Source organism: Pocillopora verrucosa, chromosome 13, assembly GCF_036669915.1.
Source record: "Pocillopora verrucosa isolate sample1 chromosome 13, ASM3666991v2, whole genome shotgun sequence".
Lineage (NCBI taxonomy): Eukaryota > Metazoa > Cnidaria > Anthozoa > Scleractinia > Pocilloporidae > Pocillopora > Pocillopora verrucosa.
Window position 1 is genome coordinate 6,055,669 of NC_089324.1, and position 19,665 is coordinate 6,075,333.

The 19,665-nt window shown below is 39.2% G+C and overlaps 1 protein-coding gene and 2 long non-coding RNA genes across 4 annotated transcripts in view; 2 read left to right on the forward strand and 1 right to left on the reverse strand.

The window, feature by feature from the left end:
• The first annotated feature begins 674 nt into the window (after positions 1-674).
• The window catches only part of LOC136277900 (uncharacterized), an 80,327-nt gene continuing 61,336 nt past the window's right edge, over positions 675-19,665 (forward strand). Inside the window, exons 1-3 of one of the 2 annotated variants that reach the window (XR_010716075.1) lie at positions 675-774; positions 1,248-1,368; positions 1,782-2,075. This is a non-coding gene — a long non-coding RNA (uncharacterized lncRNA). Of the gene's footprint in view, positions 775-1,247; positions 1,369-1,781; positions 2,076-19,665 lie in introns of those variants that run through there. The other variant, XR_010716076.1, reaches the window with a different exon arrangement.
• LOC131789614 (uncharacterized) lies at positions 8,798-9,858 on the forward strand. Its single transcript, XM_066160437.1, has one exon. It carries the CDS (start codon positions 9,071-9,073, stop codon positions 9,749-9,751), a length of 681 nt encoding a protein of 226 aa, XP_066016534.1. The 5' UTR covers positions 8,798-9,070; the 3' UTR covers positions 9,752-9,858.
• Positions 11,937-12,941, reverse strand: LOC131789587 (uncharacterized). The gene is made up of 3 exons (XR_009340621.1): positions 12,795-12,941; positions 12,395-12,517; positions 11,937-11,999 (listed from the first exon to the last, which is right to left on the reverse strand). It is a non-coding gene; the product is annotated as an uncharacterized lncRNA (long non-coding RNA).

Here is a 19,665-nt window from a genome sequence, read left to right on the forward strand (position 1 = left end):
TAAAAAAAGGGGGCTCCAGCACAAAGGCAGGTATGTTTTCAATAAACCTCATTCTTTTAGTGACTCTCAAAACTACTTCCATGCTTTTCAGTCGCTCTTAGTATTACATTTAATGTTTTTATATTTTTGCGCTTGTAAAAACATTTCAATTTCGACGTTGCCTTTGCTCGTAACTTGATTTGAAGTTGCCAATGCCTTCCCTTTTTCTGTTCCATTTACTATTATGGATAAGGATCGGGCATTTTCTGTCCTATTGTAACTTGGTGGGGAAAAAGCCAAAAATATCGGTGTAAATGGGCAAATATTGAATAGATCAATAATATAATTGGACAGTTTCTAGTCCTTTTGAGAAGCGGACATATAATAAACAGACGCATCTATCTCTTTGGTTTACTAGTCGGAAGTTTTAAAACACGTTTGTTATATTTTTCAAAAATTTCCGGTCATCTTCTTATTTTTCTTAAAAGCAACAAAGGCGCTTTAGAAAGGGCTAAAAATAAAACAAAGAATCTAATGAAAAACAAACAAAGCACCATGCCAATTACCCTTTTCAAAACACAGCACTTGTTCAGGTAATAAATATATATAAACCTCATAGTTTATTAGATTGTACCTTCAATATTCCACCTGTTTTTGTCTGGTTGCAGTGTGCTTGCTTTGTTACATTTGACCCACGCAATCACCGTGAAAACTTTATCTAAGGAGCAGGGCAATCACGTTTCAGTTCTCCAATCCAAACGCAACCAAGGGGTGTGTTGATCCGTAAGTCTTGAGGTAAAGTCTCTTCATATTTCAAACCTTTTTTCGGACATTCTTCAATTTATTTTTCTCAATCAAAGTTCGTCATTATATGGTATCCTTTTAGCACGTAAAATTTACAATTTTTATGGTCTTTAACAATTGTCTCTGATATTTGACCGTATAACAGCTTCTTTTCTTGCATTTTATTCTCCTGCGTGGTGCTGGTTATCTTTGTCTATGTATTTCATCGTGAACTTCGCGCTTTTTATAAGTGAAAGTTCGACCTTTTGTAATTGCATCATGCAAGAAGAAGTTCAACAAAAGCCTTTTGTGTAATATGAACTATGAGTTAAAAGAACGGTGATACACTCGCCTTGCAGACGGTGTGCTCAACGGAACAACCGTGCTCCTACATTTGTACTTATTTTGTCATTTAATCTTTGTTGTTAAGTAACAATTTCTTACTCCCGGTGATGTTGTGAGTTTCCTGTTTGCTTTTCTTTCAGTTTCCAGCGTGTTCTATCTCTAAGATGAGTTTCAAACTCACAAGTGTTGTTTTGCTTTTGTCTTTGGCATTTCTTTTGGCTCCTGCCAAACACTTGAAAAAACACAAAACCAAGATACAAGGTAAAGTATTCTAAAAATTATTTAATTCTGTTAACCAGTTTTAATCTGGCCTTAAACTATTAGAATTTTAAAAACGAAAGACGAGGAAAGGATGCTATATCTCAATTGTGCTCCTATTTTCTCTGCTCTGACGAGGGGCTAACACTCGAAACGTCAGCTTTAGACGCTCTTTACGGTGGCCAATTAACATTGTCAAATCACATCATAAAACCATTTTATTTTGCAATACTTTCTACCAACGCAGCCCCAAAGTTTCTGTAGAAACGTACTCCCCTTAATGTTGGTGACGTGTCATACATTGCACATCAGTACGTCTAGAGATTAAAGAGAATAGTTTAGGCTTGTGCAAACTATGACATATTTTGTTTACTATCGTTAATAAGAACTTTATTCATTATTTCCATTTCTTGTAGATCATTCTTTACCAATGATACATGAAACAGTCTGGTACAGAGGCCGTTCGTTTAACTGTAGCTACTTCCATACAGTAAATGATTCTGGAAGCTATTGCAACTGTCCCTTTGTTGCTTGCACGGAATCACAGTCATGCACCACAAGGGGCGGATTCTTCTGCAGATTTTTGCACGATAATGTGAATGTAGAAGATATGGACAGAAGTGATTGTGCCTGTAAATATCTTGATGAAAAGAATTAAATCGAATTAATAATCAGAAAAATCCAGTATGCAACTATAGAAAAGAAGGAAATAAAATGGCGTTGCATTTCAGTCCTGAAATATTATTTTTTTACATTTATCTAAAACTAATAGCACTCGTAAGGCCATCCAGAATTAAACTTTTTCTCGTCATTTGATCGAAAATATAGTGCGAAAAAAATCGGAAGTGAGAAGTGAAAAATCGTCCAAGTGAGATTTTAAGAGCTAATCTCAACATGCATGAGAAAAACAGCGGCAAGTCACCAAAAGTTTGCTTTTACTCCTGCTTTCATATTTTGTAGCCCAATATGTTCTAATGATTGTGGAAATGTATTTCAGTTTTAGAGGAATAATTTTTTCGTTTGACCGCTCAAATATGCAACTTTTCACCGTGAATATTACCCGAGTTGTGTGACCTCATGTAACGAATTTACTTGACCTCCGGTTTTTCTGTCCTCACAATCCTTTGTTTTATTACCTAAACTTAATCCCCTTTTATTGTTGAAGCTGGTAAAGAAATATTTATTTATTGGCGAATATTTTTGTCCCAGATACTTTTTCGAAAAGTAGCATCAAGCTCTTTAAAAGACTAAAGGATGGTTAAAAAGTTACTGTAAAAATCTACTTGTGTATTTGTGTTGTTCTATCTTGAGACGAACTCAAAGTTTGGCAAATTTACCTGCCAGCGACTATGAAATATACATGGCGTGCCTACTTGTCGCCACCGTTTACTGGCATACATCACTACAATTTGCAAAAAGTTCCAACATAACACTCTTATCTTGTTTATTTATGATTTTATTTGCTGTTTCGATGATCACGTTATGCTATACGACATCCTAGCCAGATTGGAGTTCCGTTTTACATATCTTCTCCATCTTGTTATATCAGTTGCATGACAAGCGTGACACATATCAAATCGTTCCGGAACGAAATTAATTTCATACCACGTTTACATGCGAGATAATTTAACCTGTAAAAGCAAGTATTTGTGCCCTTTTCTGTCTTTTTCTGGGCTTCCCTTGCTCCTCAAGAGGATTCATATAGATTTGAGTATCGTAGTGTGTTTATAACTTTTAGGCTCTCACACTTTGATTCTCACTGAATGATAATAATGATCATAATAATAATAATAATAATAATAATAATAATAATAATAACAATGATAATCAAGAACTGCAAACAGTAAGAGAATCCATCAAAATTCAAGCAAAAGCCCAAAAACTCAGGAGATATGTAAAAAGAAGAAAACAATTCAGGCAAAACCAGATGTTTGCAAACAAAAGAAAAAATTCTTTAGAAACCTTGGTAAAGAACAGACATCAGTTGAAAAACCACCAGAAAGAAGCAACAGAAACATTTCGGCGTTCCATCTTGAAGAATTCAGCAGAAATGAAAAACTAATCAAGTTAGTGGAAACCTTAATGAGCAAATGGAAAACTACAATGAAGCTGCTTTACAATAATGGATGCATCACAACGGATCAGATCAAGATCAAACGGGTAATCTTTCAAGGAGATTCATTCTCACCTCTGCTACTTTGCCTAGCTCTTGTGTCTTTAACATCAGTTTATCTATATTATATTGATGATCTAAAATTATACAGCAAGAAGGAGCAGGAACAAGTTGGAGAACTGAAAATAGTGAAACAATTCAGTGATGATATCGGTATGGTATTTGGCCTATATGCAACAGCAAATTATATGCAAACTCCTTGGTATATGCGCCAAAGCCTGTATGAAGAAAGGTAAACTGACCTCAGCTGGAAACATAGTAATAGATGAGGACACAGAATTGCAAGAGTTGGACCAGGAAAGGATATACAAATGCCTGGGTGTAGATTAAAGTGATGGTATCCAGCAAAGCAAATTGAAAGAGAAGATAAGAAACGAATACAATAGGAGAGTCAAAATGATCCTAAAAACTGAGCTCAATGGAAGAATCCAAGTAGAAGCTATCAATAGTCTTGCAGTCCCAGATGTGTCAAATAGACTGGAAAATCTCCGAACTGAAGGAGATTGACACAAAAACACGCAAACTATTGAAAATGCATAAGATGTTACATCTTAAAGCAGATGTGGAAAGGCTGTACATCCCAAGAAAAGATGGAGGAAGGGGCCTGATTGATGTAGAAACGGCATTCAAAACAGTAACAATAGCGCTTAATCATTATCTGAGGCACAAAGAGGGCAATATCCAAAGCAGGTGCTGGAACATGAAAGATCTAAAGCCAAAAATTCAATAACCAAGACTGCTACTAAGTTCAAAAGGGAAGTAACAATGCCAGAGCTTGAGAACAGAGAAGATAATTTGGCCTCGGAAAATGCTAAGGTCCTGAAACACTTGTTCAAGACTCCAACTCCATTGGAGCATCTGTTAAGATCATGATATCGAGACTACAGACAAATGATACCAACACGAGCCAGAGACTGTGATGCACAATAACGACAACAACATCACTATCATATGGGACATGCCGGTCAATACTGAGTGAACTATAACTTACAGCGAACATACCAGATATCGTAGTTAGAGATCCAGTGGATTCCATCTGGAAACTGATTGATATGACTGTTTCATAGGAAAGAAACATCGCTCTGAAGGAAATGGAGAAGAAAAGCAAGTAAAAGTACTTAGAATAGGAAATACAGAGAATGTGGCATATGAAAACCGTGGTGATCCCTGTGGTTGTTGGTGCGCTTGCTACAGAAAAGAAGAGGATGGTGGAAGACATAAAGAAAGTGTCAGAAGCACATGGGATCTGCGTGAATCTTCCAAAAAGTGCTTGGGGTATGAACAGAATGATTGACTTGAGTGACTGATGCCCTAGGTGCATGGTTTGCACCCGGCTGATGCTCAAAAAAAAAAACTCCAGTTAAGACTGTGATGGAAGAGATAATAACAATGATAACACATAAAGGAGAATGTGATGGAATTTATGAACCGGCACCGCGTATCGTCATCTGAAAACCCTTTTGGCTATTTGTGGCCCGATAACTGCGCTCTCTACTTAACCGTTGTTGCCTTTCTATTGCCGAAAGGCTAGAAGATAGGCACGAGTCACAGTGGAACTAAGAATTCTACCAGAAAGAGGTAAGTTTTTGAAGATGAAGCGGCTGAACTCGGCAAGGGAATATCCATTGCGAAGGCAGAGCTGGAGAGACAAGGGACAGCAGGAAACTTAAAAAAAACATAAGGCAAGATCGCTTGACAACAATTTAAACAAGTTACAAGGCGGTTCTACTCTTTGTTTGTATTCATGTGTGATGGAACATAAGATCGACCTACGTAGAAAAAAAAAAACTAAGAACGGTTCCCATGGCAACACTGATGTATTCGAGAATATTGAGGATGTGAGTATCTTTTGGAAGAGCCTATGGGAAACAAGAGGGACTGGTAACAACAATGCTGAATGGCTTCAGGAAATAAAACAAGTAATTTCCAGAAAGGTACAGTTTATTGCAGATCAGGACTGGATGTTAGAAACCGAGGTACTCGTAAAGGTCGTACTCAAGAAGAGAAAATTTAGTGCACCTGGTCCGGAGAGATTAGTCAACTTCTGGTGGAAGCGAGCAAGGTGTCACGAAGCAATTATGCGAGCATTTAAGAGCCATTTTCCGAGAAAATCGAAAATCGCAAGACACTCGTAAAAAAAAATTGAATTTTTTTTCTTTTGCCAAAACATCCCTTTTAGTGACCTTATTCAAGAAAAAAATAGTTTTGAGTTCACGCGTTTCATTGTACGGGAGAAATAACAAATAGTTTGAAAAACCGTTTTATTGCAGTCTTTTTGCGCTTAAAAACAATTGAATCCGACCGCAACTTCGAGAAAACGGTGAACGCATAAGAAACAATCCCTAACATCGAGACTTCAGCCGAGTATTATTTCGTTCTTAATCTTTAAAATCCTAAAAGAAAATTTGAAGAAAGAAGTTTTTAACATTTACAATCGACAAGTTTAAAAAGGTCGTATTTGTGTCTCTTGAAATGTTAGAAAATGAAAGCGAACTTTAACCGTTGTAAAAGCCCTCTGGTATATGCCGCTTCCTAGTAAAACCCATATAGAATAAAGCCTTGGCTATTGAAGTAAATTACAGGAACGTTTTAGCTCTGGAAATTAAATACAGCCCTGACACTGGAGTAAGCAATTTGAGAATTTAAGTTAATAAACTTTATGCAAATTAGACGGCCCGCTGAATGAATTCATACTAAATGCAAAGTTTAGTGTAAAAGGACTACTTACTGTTGCTTGTAATATGTTTTTACAGTGAAAATGTTATTTCTAGCTTTCAGCTGTGTTGGTAAGAGCCGTAAATAACTTTTTATATGACGACTGAAAAACGTTTGTTTAGCTACTTTGCTACCAGCGAAATCATTGAGATCGCAACTTCGAACTGAAGCTGTCATCGCTTGACGAAACTCCGTTACCACAATTTTAAAATAGTTTTCTTCAGGGGGAAAAAGCAGAATTAAAATGCATTCGAGACCGTTGACTTCTATTTTGAATTCGTTTAATTAAGATTTCAAGCCATCATAGGTGATACTTTTATCATGGCGTTCGGACGCGGCTTCAAGCTCTCCGCAAATTTATGTGTGTTTCTCTGTATTTACATCACTTTGGAGTTCTTCAGGTTCTCAGATGTATATGAGAACACTTTGCTTAACGATAGAGAGACGTATTTTGTTTCCCAGATGAATTGCAGGGCTGAAGTTGCTGGTGCTTCATTTCATCGAAACGAACCGACCCGGAGGCAAGAGTCTAATGGACGACTGAAGAGTGTTATGCTTTGTAAGCTTTTTCATCGTGCCTGTTTTGCTTTGACTCTTATTTCTCTTGCTGGTGACATTGAGGTTAATCCCGGCTACCAGACATTTGCTGATATCAAGTCCACTAGAGGTCTCAAGATTGCTCACTTGAATATACGAAGTCTCGCAAACAAAACCGACTCTCTGCGTCTTGAGGGAATTAACAACAAAACTTTTGACGTGCTAACTCTGTCCGAGACTTGGCTGGATTCCTCAACAAGTGATGCTGAAATAAAACTCCCTGGATTTGTGTGCATAAGGTTAGATCGCACTGGCAATAAAGAGGGATATGGCGGAGTTGCTATGTATGTAAGAGAAGATTTGGCGTTTCGTTTGCGGAATGATATCAATACTGGTGGACAGGAATGTTTATGGATTGAGTTAATTCGAGATAAATGTAAGCCAACGTTATTATGTTGCGCTTATAGAGCACCAGATGCCGATCTCCGCACTTTTATTTCGTCTCTGCGAGATAGTATGCCTGCTGTTGATCTTGAAAAATCGGATGTGATCATTTTAGGAGATCTAAACGCAAACATGATGCCTAATTCAAAATTGCCCAAGAAAGACAAACAACTACTTCTCAACTTCTCGCGCGCTTTTGACTTCACACAGCTGATAAAAGAGCCTACTCGAATATCTGACACCTCACGGACCTTGATTGACCTGATTTTTGTCAATAATGAACATCGCATTGTTAAATCTGGTGTTGTTCCGTTTCCATTGAGTGACCATTACCTGGTGTTTTGCATTCTAAAGACTGGTGTGCACACAAAAGCACATCCAAGAATGTTTGAGTATCGCTCTTACAAGAATTTTTATGCGAATTCATTTAACGAAGATCTTAGGAATGTTCCTTGGCACGTCGTTGGCAATGAAAACAATATCGATGACGCTTTATTAACTTGGAACAAACTGTTTTCAGAAGTTGCAGACGATCATGCACCTGTCAAACGACGACGTGTGAAGGGAACACCTATTCCTTGGATGAATAGCAAAATTAGCGAATCAATGAGAGATCGAGACTGGTATCATCGTAAAGCACGTAAATCGAACTCAGAAAAGCACTGGAACACTTACAGGAAACTGAGGAACAAAGTAAACCGCTTAGTAAAATCTGCTAAGTCGAAATATTACTGCGAAATGATCGAGGAAGCCAGAGGAGATCACGGCAAAATGTGGAAAGCTGTAAACGAAGCTTGCAATCGTAATTCATCCTCAGAAAAGGTTCAGTGCATCATTTCCGATGGCATTCAGCACACCACTTCCAAATCCATTGCTGTTGCTTTGAATAGCTTCTTTGCATCCATAGGCAAGCGCCTAGCTGACAAAATAACGACTACCTGGTCGAATTGCAACTTGGTTTTAGAACAACCGTTGTTTCAGTTCCAGTTAACTGAACTAGAGGAATCGTTTGTGCTTCAGCAGCTTACCTCTTTGAAGAAAAATAAAGCAATTGGTTTGGACAAAATTAGTGCTAGACTACTCAAGAGCTCTGCTAATACAATCACTCCCTCCATCACTAAGCTGTTGAATCGATCGATTCTTACTGGTAAATTTCCTAAATTGTGGAAATGTTCAAAAATTACAGCCTTGTTTAAATCAGGCGACCGGTCAAATGCATCGAACTATCGACCTATCTCTATTTTACCGACACTCAGTAAAATTCTCGAGAAAGCCGTACGCTCCCAGCTGTACCAGCACTTGGTTATTAACAACCTTCTCACAAGGAAACAGTTTGGATTCAGGAAGGGTCTCTCTACTGAATCTGCTTTGACATCATTTGCTGATGAAGTCTTATTGAACATGGAACAAGGTAAACTGTGTGGGGCCGTGTTTTTGGATTTAACCAAGGCTTTCGACACTGTGGACCATCGGATTTTGTTACGCAAGCTCTCCAAAATTGGTTTATGTGAGAACTCGCTTCAGTGGTTCCGCTCTTACATTAATGACAGGAAACAGCGTACATGTTGTGGGAATGAGTTGTCTGATGAATTGCCAGTTACCCATGGGGTCCCTCAGGGAAGTATTCTGGGTCCTCTGCTATTTGTCATCTACATTAACGATTTGCCAAGCGTTCTAGATGCCTGTCAAGCATCACTTTATGCAGATGACACGGTGATCTACTGCTATGGGTCTTCCTCTCAGGAGCTGACTGAAAAGCTCAACCAAGACCTCCTGGCTGTGGCGAAATGGCTGAATGAACATAAGTTAACACTGAATCTGGACAAAACCAAATGCATGCTTATAGGCAGTAACAAGAAGTTACAGAGGAAAATAGCTCTAACTGTTTCAATCTTTGATCATTGTATAAACAATGTTACTTGTTTTAAATATCTTGGAATCTTAATATCGTCTGATTTTTCGTGGACAAATCATGTCGAATACATGGCAGGGAAAGTTAATCAAAGGCTTGGCCTACTTAGACGCATTAAGCATTTGTTACCGTTTAAGGCGCGCATCCTTTTTTATAAAAGCCTTGTTATGCCCTTATTCGAGTATGCTGATTTAGTTTGGGGAGACAAACATAATGTAACTTTAATGTCTAGTTTGCAAGTGCTTCAAAATAAGGCGGCTAAAATAATATTAGATCGACCACTGTATTCCTCTGCGTCTGATGCGTTAACTACACTGAAGTGGTTAACACTAGAAAAAAGGCGCTTCCAGCGCCGATGCGTACATGTATATAAATGTCTTAATGGTCTCACGCATCACGAACTAACATTAGTCACTCAGCAAGAACAGCATAGTTACAACACAAGAAATAAAGCAAACCTCAAAATTCCATCCGTTAAAAGAAACTGGGGCAAACAAAGAACTGGCTATCATGCTGTAAGTGATTTTAACTCGCTGGACAAAACTATACGAGCCTCTGATAATGTAAATATTTTGAAGCGTCAGATTTTTAATTCATTGATTTAAGTTTTGTATTACACATAAGATACATTAGTTTTTAGTAGCATCTTTTAGCATTTTTATTCATTGTAAATTTTTAATTTTTAATTTTCGAGGTCCTTTTTGTAAACCACTTTTTAGTGAAAAAGTTTCCTCATTAAAGATTGTCATCATCATCACCGTTGACTTCGATTTTGAATTCGTTTAATTAAGATTTCAAGCCACCACAAGGTCTTATGACCTCTACTCACCCGGAAATCGGTTACATGCCAAAGTCACGTTGGCAAACTGTCACGAAATACTCAATAGCTTCTGTTTTCGGCCTTTGTTTTGGTAGAAAGAAATATATAAACTTTTTACAGAACCGACCTTCTTGCATTATTTGATTTATATATTTGTATTGGTCTGGACACATGCATATGCTGACCGGCTGTGAAAGACATTCATCACAGTTTTTGATTCAGAGTGGTATAATATTTCCCAAAATATTTCAAACACAAATGTTTCCTTAATAAGTTCGTTATTCCCGAAATTCCCACCTTGCAATAGTCCCTACAGCAAAAAAAAAAAAAAAAAGCATAAAAGTCAACTTTATAGCTTGCTTTAGTTTTGTTTTGGATTTTTTTTTATAATTTTTCCTCGAAACCAGGAAACCCTAGCCAGGTAACTAGAAATTCTCAGTTTCATTTAGAGCTTGTCCACAACACAACTTCAAACTTGCGTGTGCTTATCGCATCCTTAAAACCTTCCAGACCTCTTCAAAATTGTTGAAAAGCCTATTGAGGCTAATAATAATCTTTGAGTTAACTATGACCAATTCACGCCGCGAGCGCGAGAAAAGGAGAACCACTCCGCAGGGCTGAATACGCGATGTGAAGTGTTATAAAATTCCACATTCTCGCGCGTAACGCTTTCTCTAGAGACCTCTAGAAGTGTTGTTTAGCGAAGATAAATAAAGTTATCTTTGGTTAACTCAAAAAGCTTGCAGAAATACCTCCAGCCTGCATAAAAGAGCCAAGCGAGGCGAAAGTGGCATTTTGCACGAAGCGCGAGAAGCGACGAGGGGAGGAGAAAAATAAAGCTTTATTTTTCTCCATCCCTCGTCTCGCGCTTCGCACTCGTTTCGTGCTTCGAACAAATACCGTGTTCGCCTCGCTTGGCTCATAAAGCGGCTGTTATGCAGGCTAAAATGCCTCTTCACACTTATAAGATAAGGTGTCATTGATTTGTCAGAGCGGGAAGAGACATTTACAATGTACAAATAGTCACAAGCTGAAAGGTAACTGACTGATTTGTAACAAGGACTCACCCTGACAAACAAGAAATGATCTCACTTTCCGAAAAGGAACGCTCTTTTAAACATAAACAAACTTCAAAAATAAGTAAAGGAAGCAAAACAATCAACAAAATAGATTTTTTCTTGACTTAGTTATTCCGGCGAGAGCAAATGGTGAATGATTCACTCCTGGAAGCAAGCCTCTGAGGAGAAGTAAGAACACCGTTTAGGCAAAACTCTACAATTTGTGTACTTTACTAGCCTGTTCACAGACTCTCTTCATTTTTAGATATCGTCGAGTGCACGTATAAAAAAAAGCGCGTTCCGCCCTCTCTCACGAGCAATCGCTTATCTTGTGCGCGCACCAAATTCCCAAAACAGAAAAACGTCTGTGAGCAGGGTAGTACTTTCTGTTTCTACATATTTTTCCCACGGAGCTGGCAAGTGCAATTAATGACGGCTTTTTTCAGCAGGTCAACGTAGAGCGCTTTGCGGCGAACAGGCTTGGGAGGTACTTCTAATTCTAGTTGCTGACAAATGTTTTGAAGCATTCCAAGTTTAAGTCGCTCCAGAGATCCTCCCTTGGCCATGGCACAGAGATCGTACTGATCGTAAGTGATGGGGTGCTGTAGCGTGATGGATAGGATTGTTTCTCTTGCCATGGTAAAGTTTTCCTCTTCTACTACAGCTTGGATTTCAGCATCGTCGGATGTTTGCCGTCGGACCTTCGCTGCAAGACGTGAGAAATATGAAGTGCACTGCTGCGGGGTAAGAAACTCGGATACTTTGAACAAACGAACACCATCAGGTCCTTGTGCACGTCTCATCTAACGTGATACGATATCACCGTCCAGTTTTCTGCCGCTGGTTTGACCAATTGTAAACTTCGCATTTAGATAATCCCTCTGGTTTTGGTTAAAGCGATATGCTTTTTCGCTCGGCTTTAGCGCCCATCCTTCTTTTACCTCTACTTCGCCGGATGTAGCCTCTCTTGTATCCCTAAAAGACGCAAACGAAATAACTTGACTGGTCGTGCCCTCTTTGAACCTGGACTTGTAGTCTAGTTTGGCAAGGTCTAACAAAGACCGTTTCTCTAAAGACTTGGTGCATTTCTTTAAAGATAGGTGTTTTTCGAGAGAAGACAGCCTTTGAAAGACCTTAACACACCCATCCTGAGGGCAGGTAAACACGGATGACGATTCATTTGTATTGTCAGTGGGATCATGAACCTGCTCCACTTCCGTCTCTTGCTTCTTCCTTGACTGAGTCGGTTTTGGGCTAAGGGGTCTAAAGTCTCCAGAAGAAAACTCAGATGAAAGCCAACCAATGCCATGCTCTGAAGTAGATAACACATAAAGAAACAAGATTTACATAAAAAAGCACTGTTCACCTACTTCAATACTTCACTCTGCACAGCCTGTGAAGAGTGCCCCTTTGGTCCACTTTGCTGCGCGAACAGATGAAACGTTTGCTTTTTACATCTTATGACCGGACATGTTCTTCAGAACCGCCATATTCTGCAATGTTCGTTTTAAAAATTTTGTAGAACAAATCAAGGACTATAAATTTATAAAGGGTCTAAGGGGCTTAAGTCTTTTACAAAGCAAAACCCCACGGGGTGGCAGACACCCGCTCCTGCTGCGTACCAGGATGGGAAATGGATGCCTTTCATGCGTCTGAAGGCTATAACAAACGATAAACGTACACCTTTTTACTCAAACTATAAAAAAATATATATTTGCGCGATTAAATAATTCTAAAAAAGGAAGAATTGTGAATTTTCATTAGGCTAACCTTCTGATGTTGTTTCCAATGGGATCTCTTTTCCCTTTCCCATACCATAAGCGCGCCAAGCTACGAGAATTTCGTCTTTAAACTCGAAATTGTTTAATTTGTTGATACCAATAATCTTTCTGTTGTCATCTACTACTGCTTCCTCTTCAACACTTTGCATGACAGCAACTCGAACTCCTTCTATCCTCCCATGCGAAAGAAGAGCACTCTTCAGTTGTTCGGCATTGGTCACGTCATTTCCTTCGTTTATGAAAGTCCTGACGTGATTCTTGCAGGTTGCAGCGAGCCTGTCTGCGGCACCTTTTCCACCCTGTGGGTCAGAAAAGTCAATGCGCTTGATTTCGATGCCGGTGGAGGAGGATATCACTGGGCATGAGAGTACGGTGGACGACGAATGATAACATCCTGCGTTATCTTGGCGAAAGAACGCCTTGTTAATCTCACTGTGCTCCAGCTTGATGGTATTCAGGACATCCTGCATGATTTTAACCACTGCAGCACTGCCTTGATTGCACGACTGGACTATGTGCAGAAAGCCCTGCCACTGGAGTACCCCGCTCACACGACGGTAGACGACAGAAACGTGCCAGGAGATACCTCGCTTACCAAACCAGTCGGTTTGGGACTCTCTGTATTTCTGTGGCAGGAACTTCATGGCCCAGTCGTTAATTATCAAGTTTCTCCAGTGCATCTATTCTCGCTTGGTCTTGGTTAGCTGATCTAAGGATGTGGCATTTCCAGGACATTATGGCCAGCTGGGCTGTCTGGAATATAAATAGCGCTTCGTCTTTCGCGTCCTGAGTCGGAAGGTCGTCTCGCCAAGGACCCGTTCAATCTTTGCCAGAGTTTCCTGAAGACTTTGACAACGGTCACAAAGATCAGTGTGTTGGTGACTGCATTGTTGCTGGTAATCTGCATCACTACTTTCGCTAAGAGTAAACAACACACAATGGTCTGCTACGTTAGAGGGGCTTGTGACATGAACCTGTTGATAAGACAAAACTGAGATTACTGTTTGTCTGTGCTTATACTTCAATATAATAGTTAATCAAATGATTTTTTAATCTAACGTATATTATTATCGAAAGGGGGCGAATAACTTTTAACCTTAACCATAGAAAAAAAACTATCCTCGTGCGCGCATTGTTAATCTCGAGAATTTATGTAAGCTAGTTACACGTGCACCATTTAGTGAAGAAAAAGAGTACAAAATATATATTTGTTCTACGGAATGATTTTGTTGACGAGGTAAAATAAGTACTTACTTTTAGTTTTATTCAAGCTGTCTTTCTGGAGTCAGAATTCACATTACCTTATAGTTCCCCTTCAAATACTGCTTGCTTGTCATAAGAGCTTGCACAACTGTAGTCTCCCACTCCTTGCCGGAACCTAATCCCCCTATTTGGCGTACGAGGGCCACGAGATCATCAAATGCGCGAGCACCTCCAGCTGCAAAATAATCTAAGCCCTGCAGTGATTTTCTTACAGAGGCACTGCACTCAAAGAGTACCCGTCTCATAGTAGTTTCGCTGAATGGTTTGAAGTTGATCTCCAAACAGTACTGAGTGTACTGTTGTATCACTCGCTCGGGTATCATCATACGGATTACGTTAGGTACTTGAATAACCTCACTAGACGAAAGCTTGAGATGTTTTTCCCCAAATGGAAGGTCCTGAACAAGATGCGGGCTCGTGATGAAACCAAGAAAGTGGTCAAGCTGCCTCAAGTCTACTCGTATTCGTGTGGTAGGCTGTTGTGGAACTTGAGCGCCTCGGCCAAACTGTGATCGATGAAGATTAGCCATGGAGTATCGGTATCTTGTCAACCCCGGGATATAACTGGAAGTGTCGTTGAAAGTTCCAACCCCTGCCATAATCGAAAGCACTTGTCTACGGGTATCCCAGCTGGTTGCATTCTGGTACACTTCTGCTAGGGCCTCTAAATACAAATGCTCTGAATGTGACAACTCACTTACACCTAGGGCCTTGTTCATAGCCGTAGAAGAGGCTAAACGTCGCCAGAGTTCACCAGCATTATCAGGGGTGACGCTCTTTAGCACAGTTGCTACTATTTCTGTGGCTGTCCTTGTTTGACGTTGTCTTGTTCGCTCAGAGGAATCACTCCAAGAAAGCCATGGCTTTCCAAGCGGTTCAAGTTTGCATGCTGCCAGGAACTCACTCAGCTTTTCGCGCGGCTCATGTAAGATCACAGGTGTGGGCTCGTCACTCTGAGTGGAAGCTGTGCTTATTGTGTCTGGTGACAGAAAGGTGTCATCAGCGATTGTTAGACGTCCAAGGCTTTCTGCGAACTCTTCAACAGATTGACCAGCATCACTTTGTCCTGGAGATGAGTTTGAGCTGTTCTGTAACATACAAAAAAGACGATTAGACATCAATGTTACTTCAATATTTCTGTTTATTTTGTCTTTAGGAATTATTTTTTTTATTATAGTTCGAAACTTAAGTTATAAATCATTTTAAAAAAAAGAAAATATGAATTTACATGCATACCGCTATCATTATAAATACTCCCGCTCCAGCCAGACCGAAAGGAATTTAAAGAAACGAACAGTGACCTATTCGTCTTAAAATCATTTTCAGAGTCATTTTCAAAGTTTACAGTTATTCACAGTTACCCAGCCCTTTCGGAATTTTGGCATTTGTTATGTTGGAATAACAGTCTGTATCCAAGGTTACCGTTTACTTACTTACATTTGCTTCTGAAGTCTCTAGTTCTACGCATGGAGTAACTTCAATCATTGGTGCGGGTGTCACTTTCCGTTGTTGGTTTGTCTCCGCGAAATGTTGCTTGCACATTCTGCAAAGAGCTGTAGCAAAAATAAATGTTAACCTTGTTAAAAGGCCATCGCCGATTTCTTTACTATTCTTCAAAGCCATTTTCTTCTTTGGGGGGAGGGGAACAGGATAATAAAGGGTATTGTAACGCTTGCGCATATGTTGCTTTACGCCCTCGCTCGTTTAAAATTAAAGCGTATACTTTGGCTACAAATGTGTTACGATAAACTTACGCGATCCAACTTGAATAAGTATTCCTTCAGTGTTTAAAATAAATGCAGATAGAACGCTGTCCAAATGCCGATCGCCTTTGACCGAGGCTGTTTTGTGAGCAGCTATTTCTAGTGGAATGCTACGCTTCACTTTTGAGGATCTCCAGCGCATACCAAATTCCGCTCTGTGGTGAGGGCATATTGTCAATGACAAGTGGGACTCTTCCACTGCAAATACCCCTAAACAAAGGTAAAGGGAAAATTACCCATTGCATGCATCAAGAGCGAGTTGAGAGGCTCGTGTGCTAGGAGATCTCGAGGTCCCCTTTTTCATAAAAAAGTCTTTAAAGTCTGTGTATCAGTGACAGGTGTGTGTGCGTGGGTGGCGGAGCGGGGGGGGGGGGGGTGGTGGTGGTGAATAAAGATCTTTTTTGCTATCGTAAGCGTTAATATTTGGTTTGCAAAATATTAGCGCCGCGGATAAAAGCCTGCGATTTTTAAAGAGATGAACTCGTTTGCTTATTGTTCTTGCAAGAAGGATACAAAAGAGCGGTAGGCAAGTACTGGGGAAAACAATTTTGTCAAATGGAAGGGGACATTTCGGTTCGATCGACCGAAATAACCTGACCGGTCAAATTGGACCAGCTTCAAAGGCGTTCCCAAATATTCTGGTAGGACCGAACCAAAATGGTCCATTCCATTTGATTTCTAACCGAAACTTGCGGAATTTTGGGCTGAATGGAAATCACCCGAAGATTTTCTTAGAATAACATGACCATCGTGAGGTCTGCGATAAAGAGATGATGGAAATGTACACCACTATTAGCCGCTACGTAAGACGGTAAGACAGTACATAAGATTTACCTGCTCTTGCTAACAGCAGTTTCCATTCAGTGTCAAGTGCTGTATCTGCTTTTAATCCATACAGCTTGCAGTGCCTCGAAATGTCCCTTGTACAATTTCTTAAAGCGAAAACTTCAACTTGGCCTGGATAATCGCTGCTTAAACCACAGGGTGTGGCGTCGTGTAATAAACCAGAAAAACTACACGAGTGAAACGTTGCCGAAGCCATGACAAAAAACAAAGCTCTCCCAACAAACGAGACAAACTCCACTAACACTGTTTCGGTATTCGTAATACTAGACGGGAATAATTCAATTAAAAATAATATCGTAGAGGCACGTGCAATAGTAAGTGGCGAAACAGTTCGTGACAATATATAAATTTTATTCCAGGAGCATTTGACCTGGAAATGTTTTATTAATATTGTTCCTAGAGTCGAATATTTCTACACTGATGATCTATAAACAGACGTACGGTTGTACATTTTTTCATTGGGACTGCTGTAATTGCTTCTTTGTCTGTTTACATTGTGTACGAAGTATAGCACGTACCGTCATATGCGACAAGCTAGCGTGACCAATCTCTGCACGTTTTCTAAATTACACATCACATGATCTTGTTATCCCGTCTAGTATCTGATTTGTTCGCTCAATAAGAATAATACTCACCTTGTTAACTGTGTGGTTTGAGCAGTGGTTAATTTTCATCATTGTATGTTATTTTCGGACCAAAACATAATCGGGTTTCATTATTATTAAAGCGTCTTATATTGCGTAATAAGCGCTGCGTGGGAAGAGTTTAGATAGCTCAAGCGCTGAAGTTGCTGGACACATTTTGGTCAAAATCAGGTATAGATGAGTTGCCACTTCACAGGAAAAACAGATTGAGAGATGGATTTAACTTCTATCGCAACAAGCAATGGTAAGTTGTTCGTTCAACAAAACTTTGCGTTAAAAATATGAATTCATTCAGCGGGCCGTCTAATTTGCATAAATTTTATTTACTCAGATACTCAAATTGCTTACTTTAGTGTGAGGACTATATTGGATTTCCGGAGCTAAAACTTTCCAGTAATTTAGTTCAATAGCCAAGGTTTTATTCTATATGGGTTTTACTAAGAATCAGCATATACCAGTGGCCTTTTACAACAGTTAAAGTTCGCCTTCATTTATTAACATTTCCAGGGATACAAATTTGACCTTTTTAAACTTGTCGATTGTAAATGTTAAAAACTTCTTTCTTCAAATTTCTTTCAGGAAATTAAAGAGTAAGTACGAAATAATATTCGGCTGAAGTTTCGATTTTAGGGATTGTTTCTTATGCGTTCACCGTTTTCTCGAAGTTGCGGTCGGATTTTGTTCTTTTGAGTACGAAAAACCAGCAAAAAATCGATTTTTCAAACTTTTTGTAATTTCTCCCGTATAATGAATCGCTTGAACCCAAAATTATTTTTTCTTCAATAAGGTTACTAAAAGGGATGTTTTGGCGAGAGGAAAAAAAATTCGTTTTTTTCACGAGTGTCATGCGATTTTCGATTTTCTCTGAAAATGGCTCTTAAGGCCATTTCTGAAGTCAACGAGGCCTACCCGTTATGGTTTGCAAAGGGTAGAACACGACTCATACCCAAACCAAAAGACTTCTCGAGTGAGAACTAAAGACCTATCACTAGTCTTAACAACATCTATAAATGGTTCACATCGTGCACGCAGATCCCACGCGACATACGCCTTAACGCAAATGACGTGATAGAACGGGAACAGAGGAGGGCGAAGACTGGATCTGATGCAACACAGATATCCTCATCATTGAAAAGATGGTGACCCAACTCTATAATAAGAGTTATTTCACATGGCTGGGTGAGTGGATGAATGCTCCAACCCACTGCATTGCTCGTGTTTTGGAGTTATGTCACCAATTTGAGTAACCATCCCAATAATTTGTTTATTCTAATTTCGCCCCAAAAAATTGTGGAAAAAGTGAGTTTTTCTTCTGTGAATGTCTGTTGTGTTATTTGTCCTCTAGGTAGCGCTTTATGTATTAAATGAATGGTAAAAGTTCCACTAAGTGCATTTAAATTTAACTGAACGCGATATGATATTGATATATTCTATGTCAAAGCGAGATTTAACTACTGAAAATTCCCTCTACGGAAGTCAAAGTTTTATTTTAGAGATGGCTATTACTTAGTTGCACTTGAGCAACTGAAACCACACACATTCAATTTTCAATTTATCACGTTATAATTACGCAGAATATTTCTCTACCTCCCTGGCATGTGTGTCTTTTGGTTCGTGGTCACCACACATTTAGAACATTTTTTCCTGGCTAGGCTTGCGATCCACCGTATTTCTGGAAATGGCTCGATTTTCACAACAACGACAAAATCAAAAAGCAAGAGTACATTGGTGACAAGACGTCTATTCTCTTAGGAATACCTCGCTTGAGACAACTAAGGATAAAGAAAGGTAATTATGACATTATTTAAAAACTTTCATTCTCATAAACGTAGAATTGGTAAAAATTATCGTCGACGGTGAACCTAGGAGCCAGAAAATTGTGATGATTATTTAAAATAAAGTTTACAACTTTTTTTCTGTTTTTCAAGTTAGTGCAAATATAGCAAACATTAGAACCTAAATCATGGAGAAGAAAAGAAAGAGAAGGAATAAAGGGAAAAATTGGATAATAAAAGAAATAAAAGAATAAAGAGAGGGCAGATTCCTCTGATTATAACAATGAAATCTTCGTTCCGGCAACACGAAAGAAAAGTACACAAGGCAATTAAACTTGTGAGGACTGTATTCGACATTAATTTACATTTTTTTTTATCAGATTCTTGCATTGTTCCAAGGATGGTGCGAGGCATCATAAACAGGAGCTACTACGACCTCTATAATTTCGATGAAGAGGATAAAACTCCTGCGAACCTTCCAGGCTGGGAACCCTTCAGTGGTTCTGTAGAATGGGCAAATTTTTCCGAACTATGCCCGGTACCATGGCAATATGTGCCAAACGAAGAAC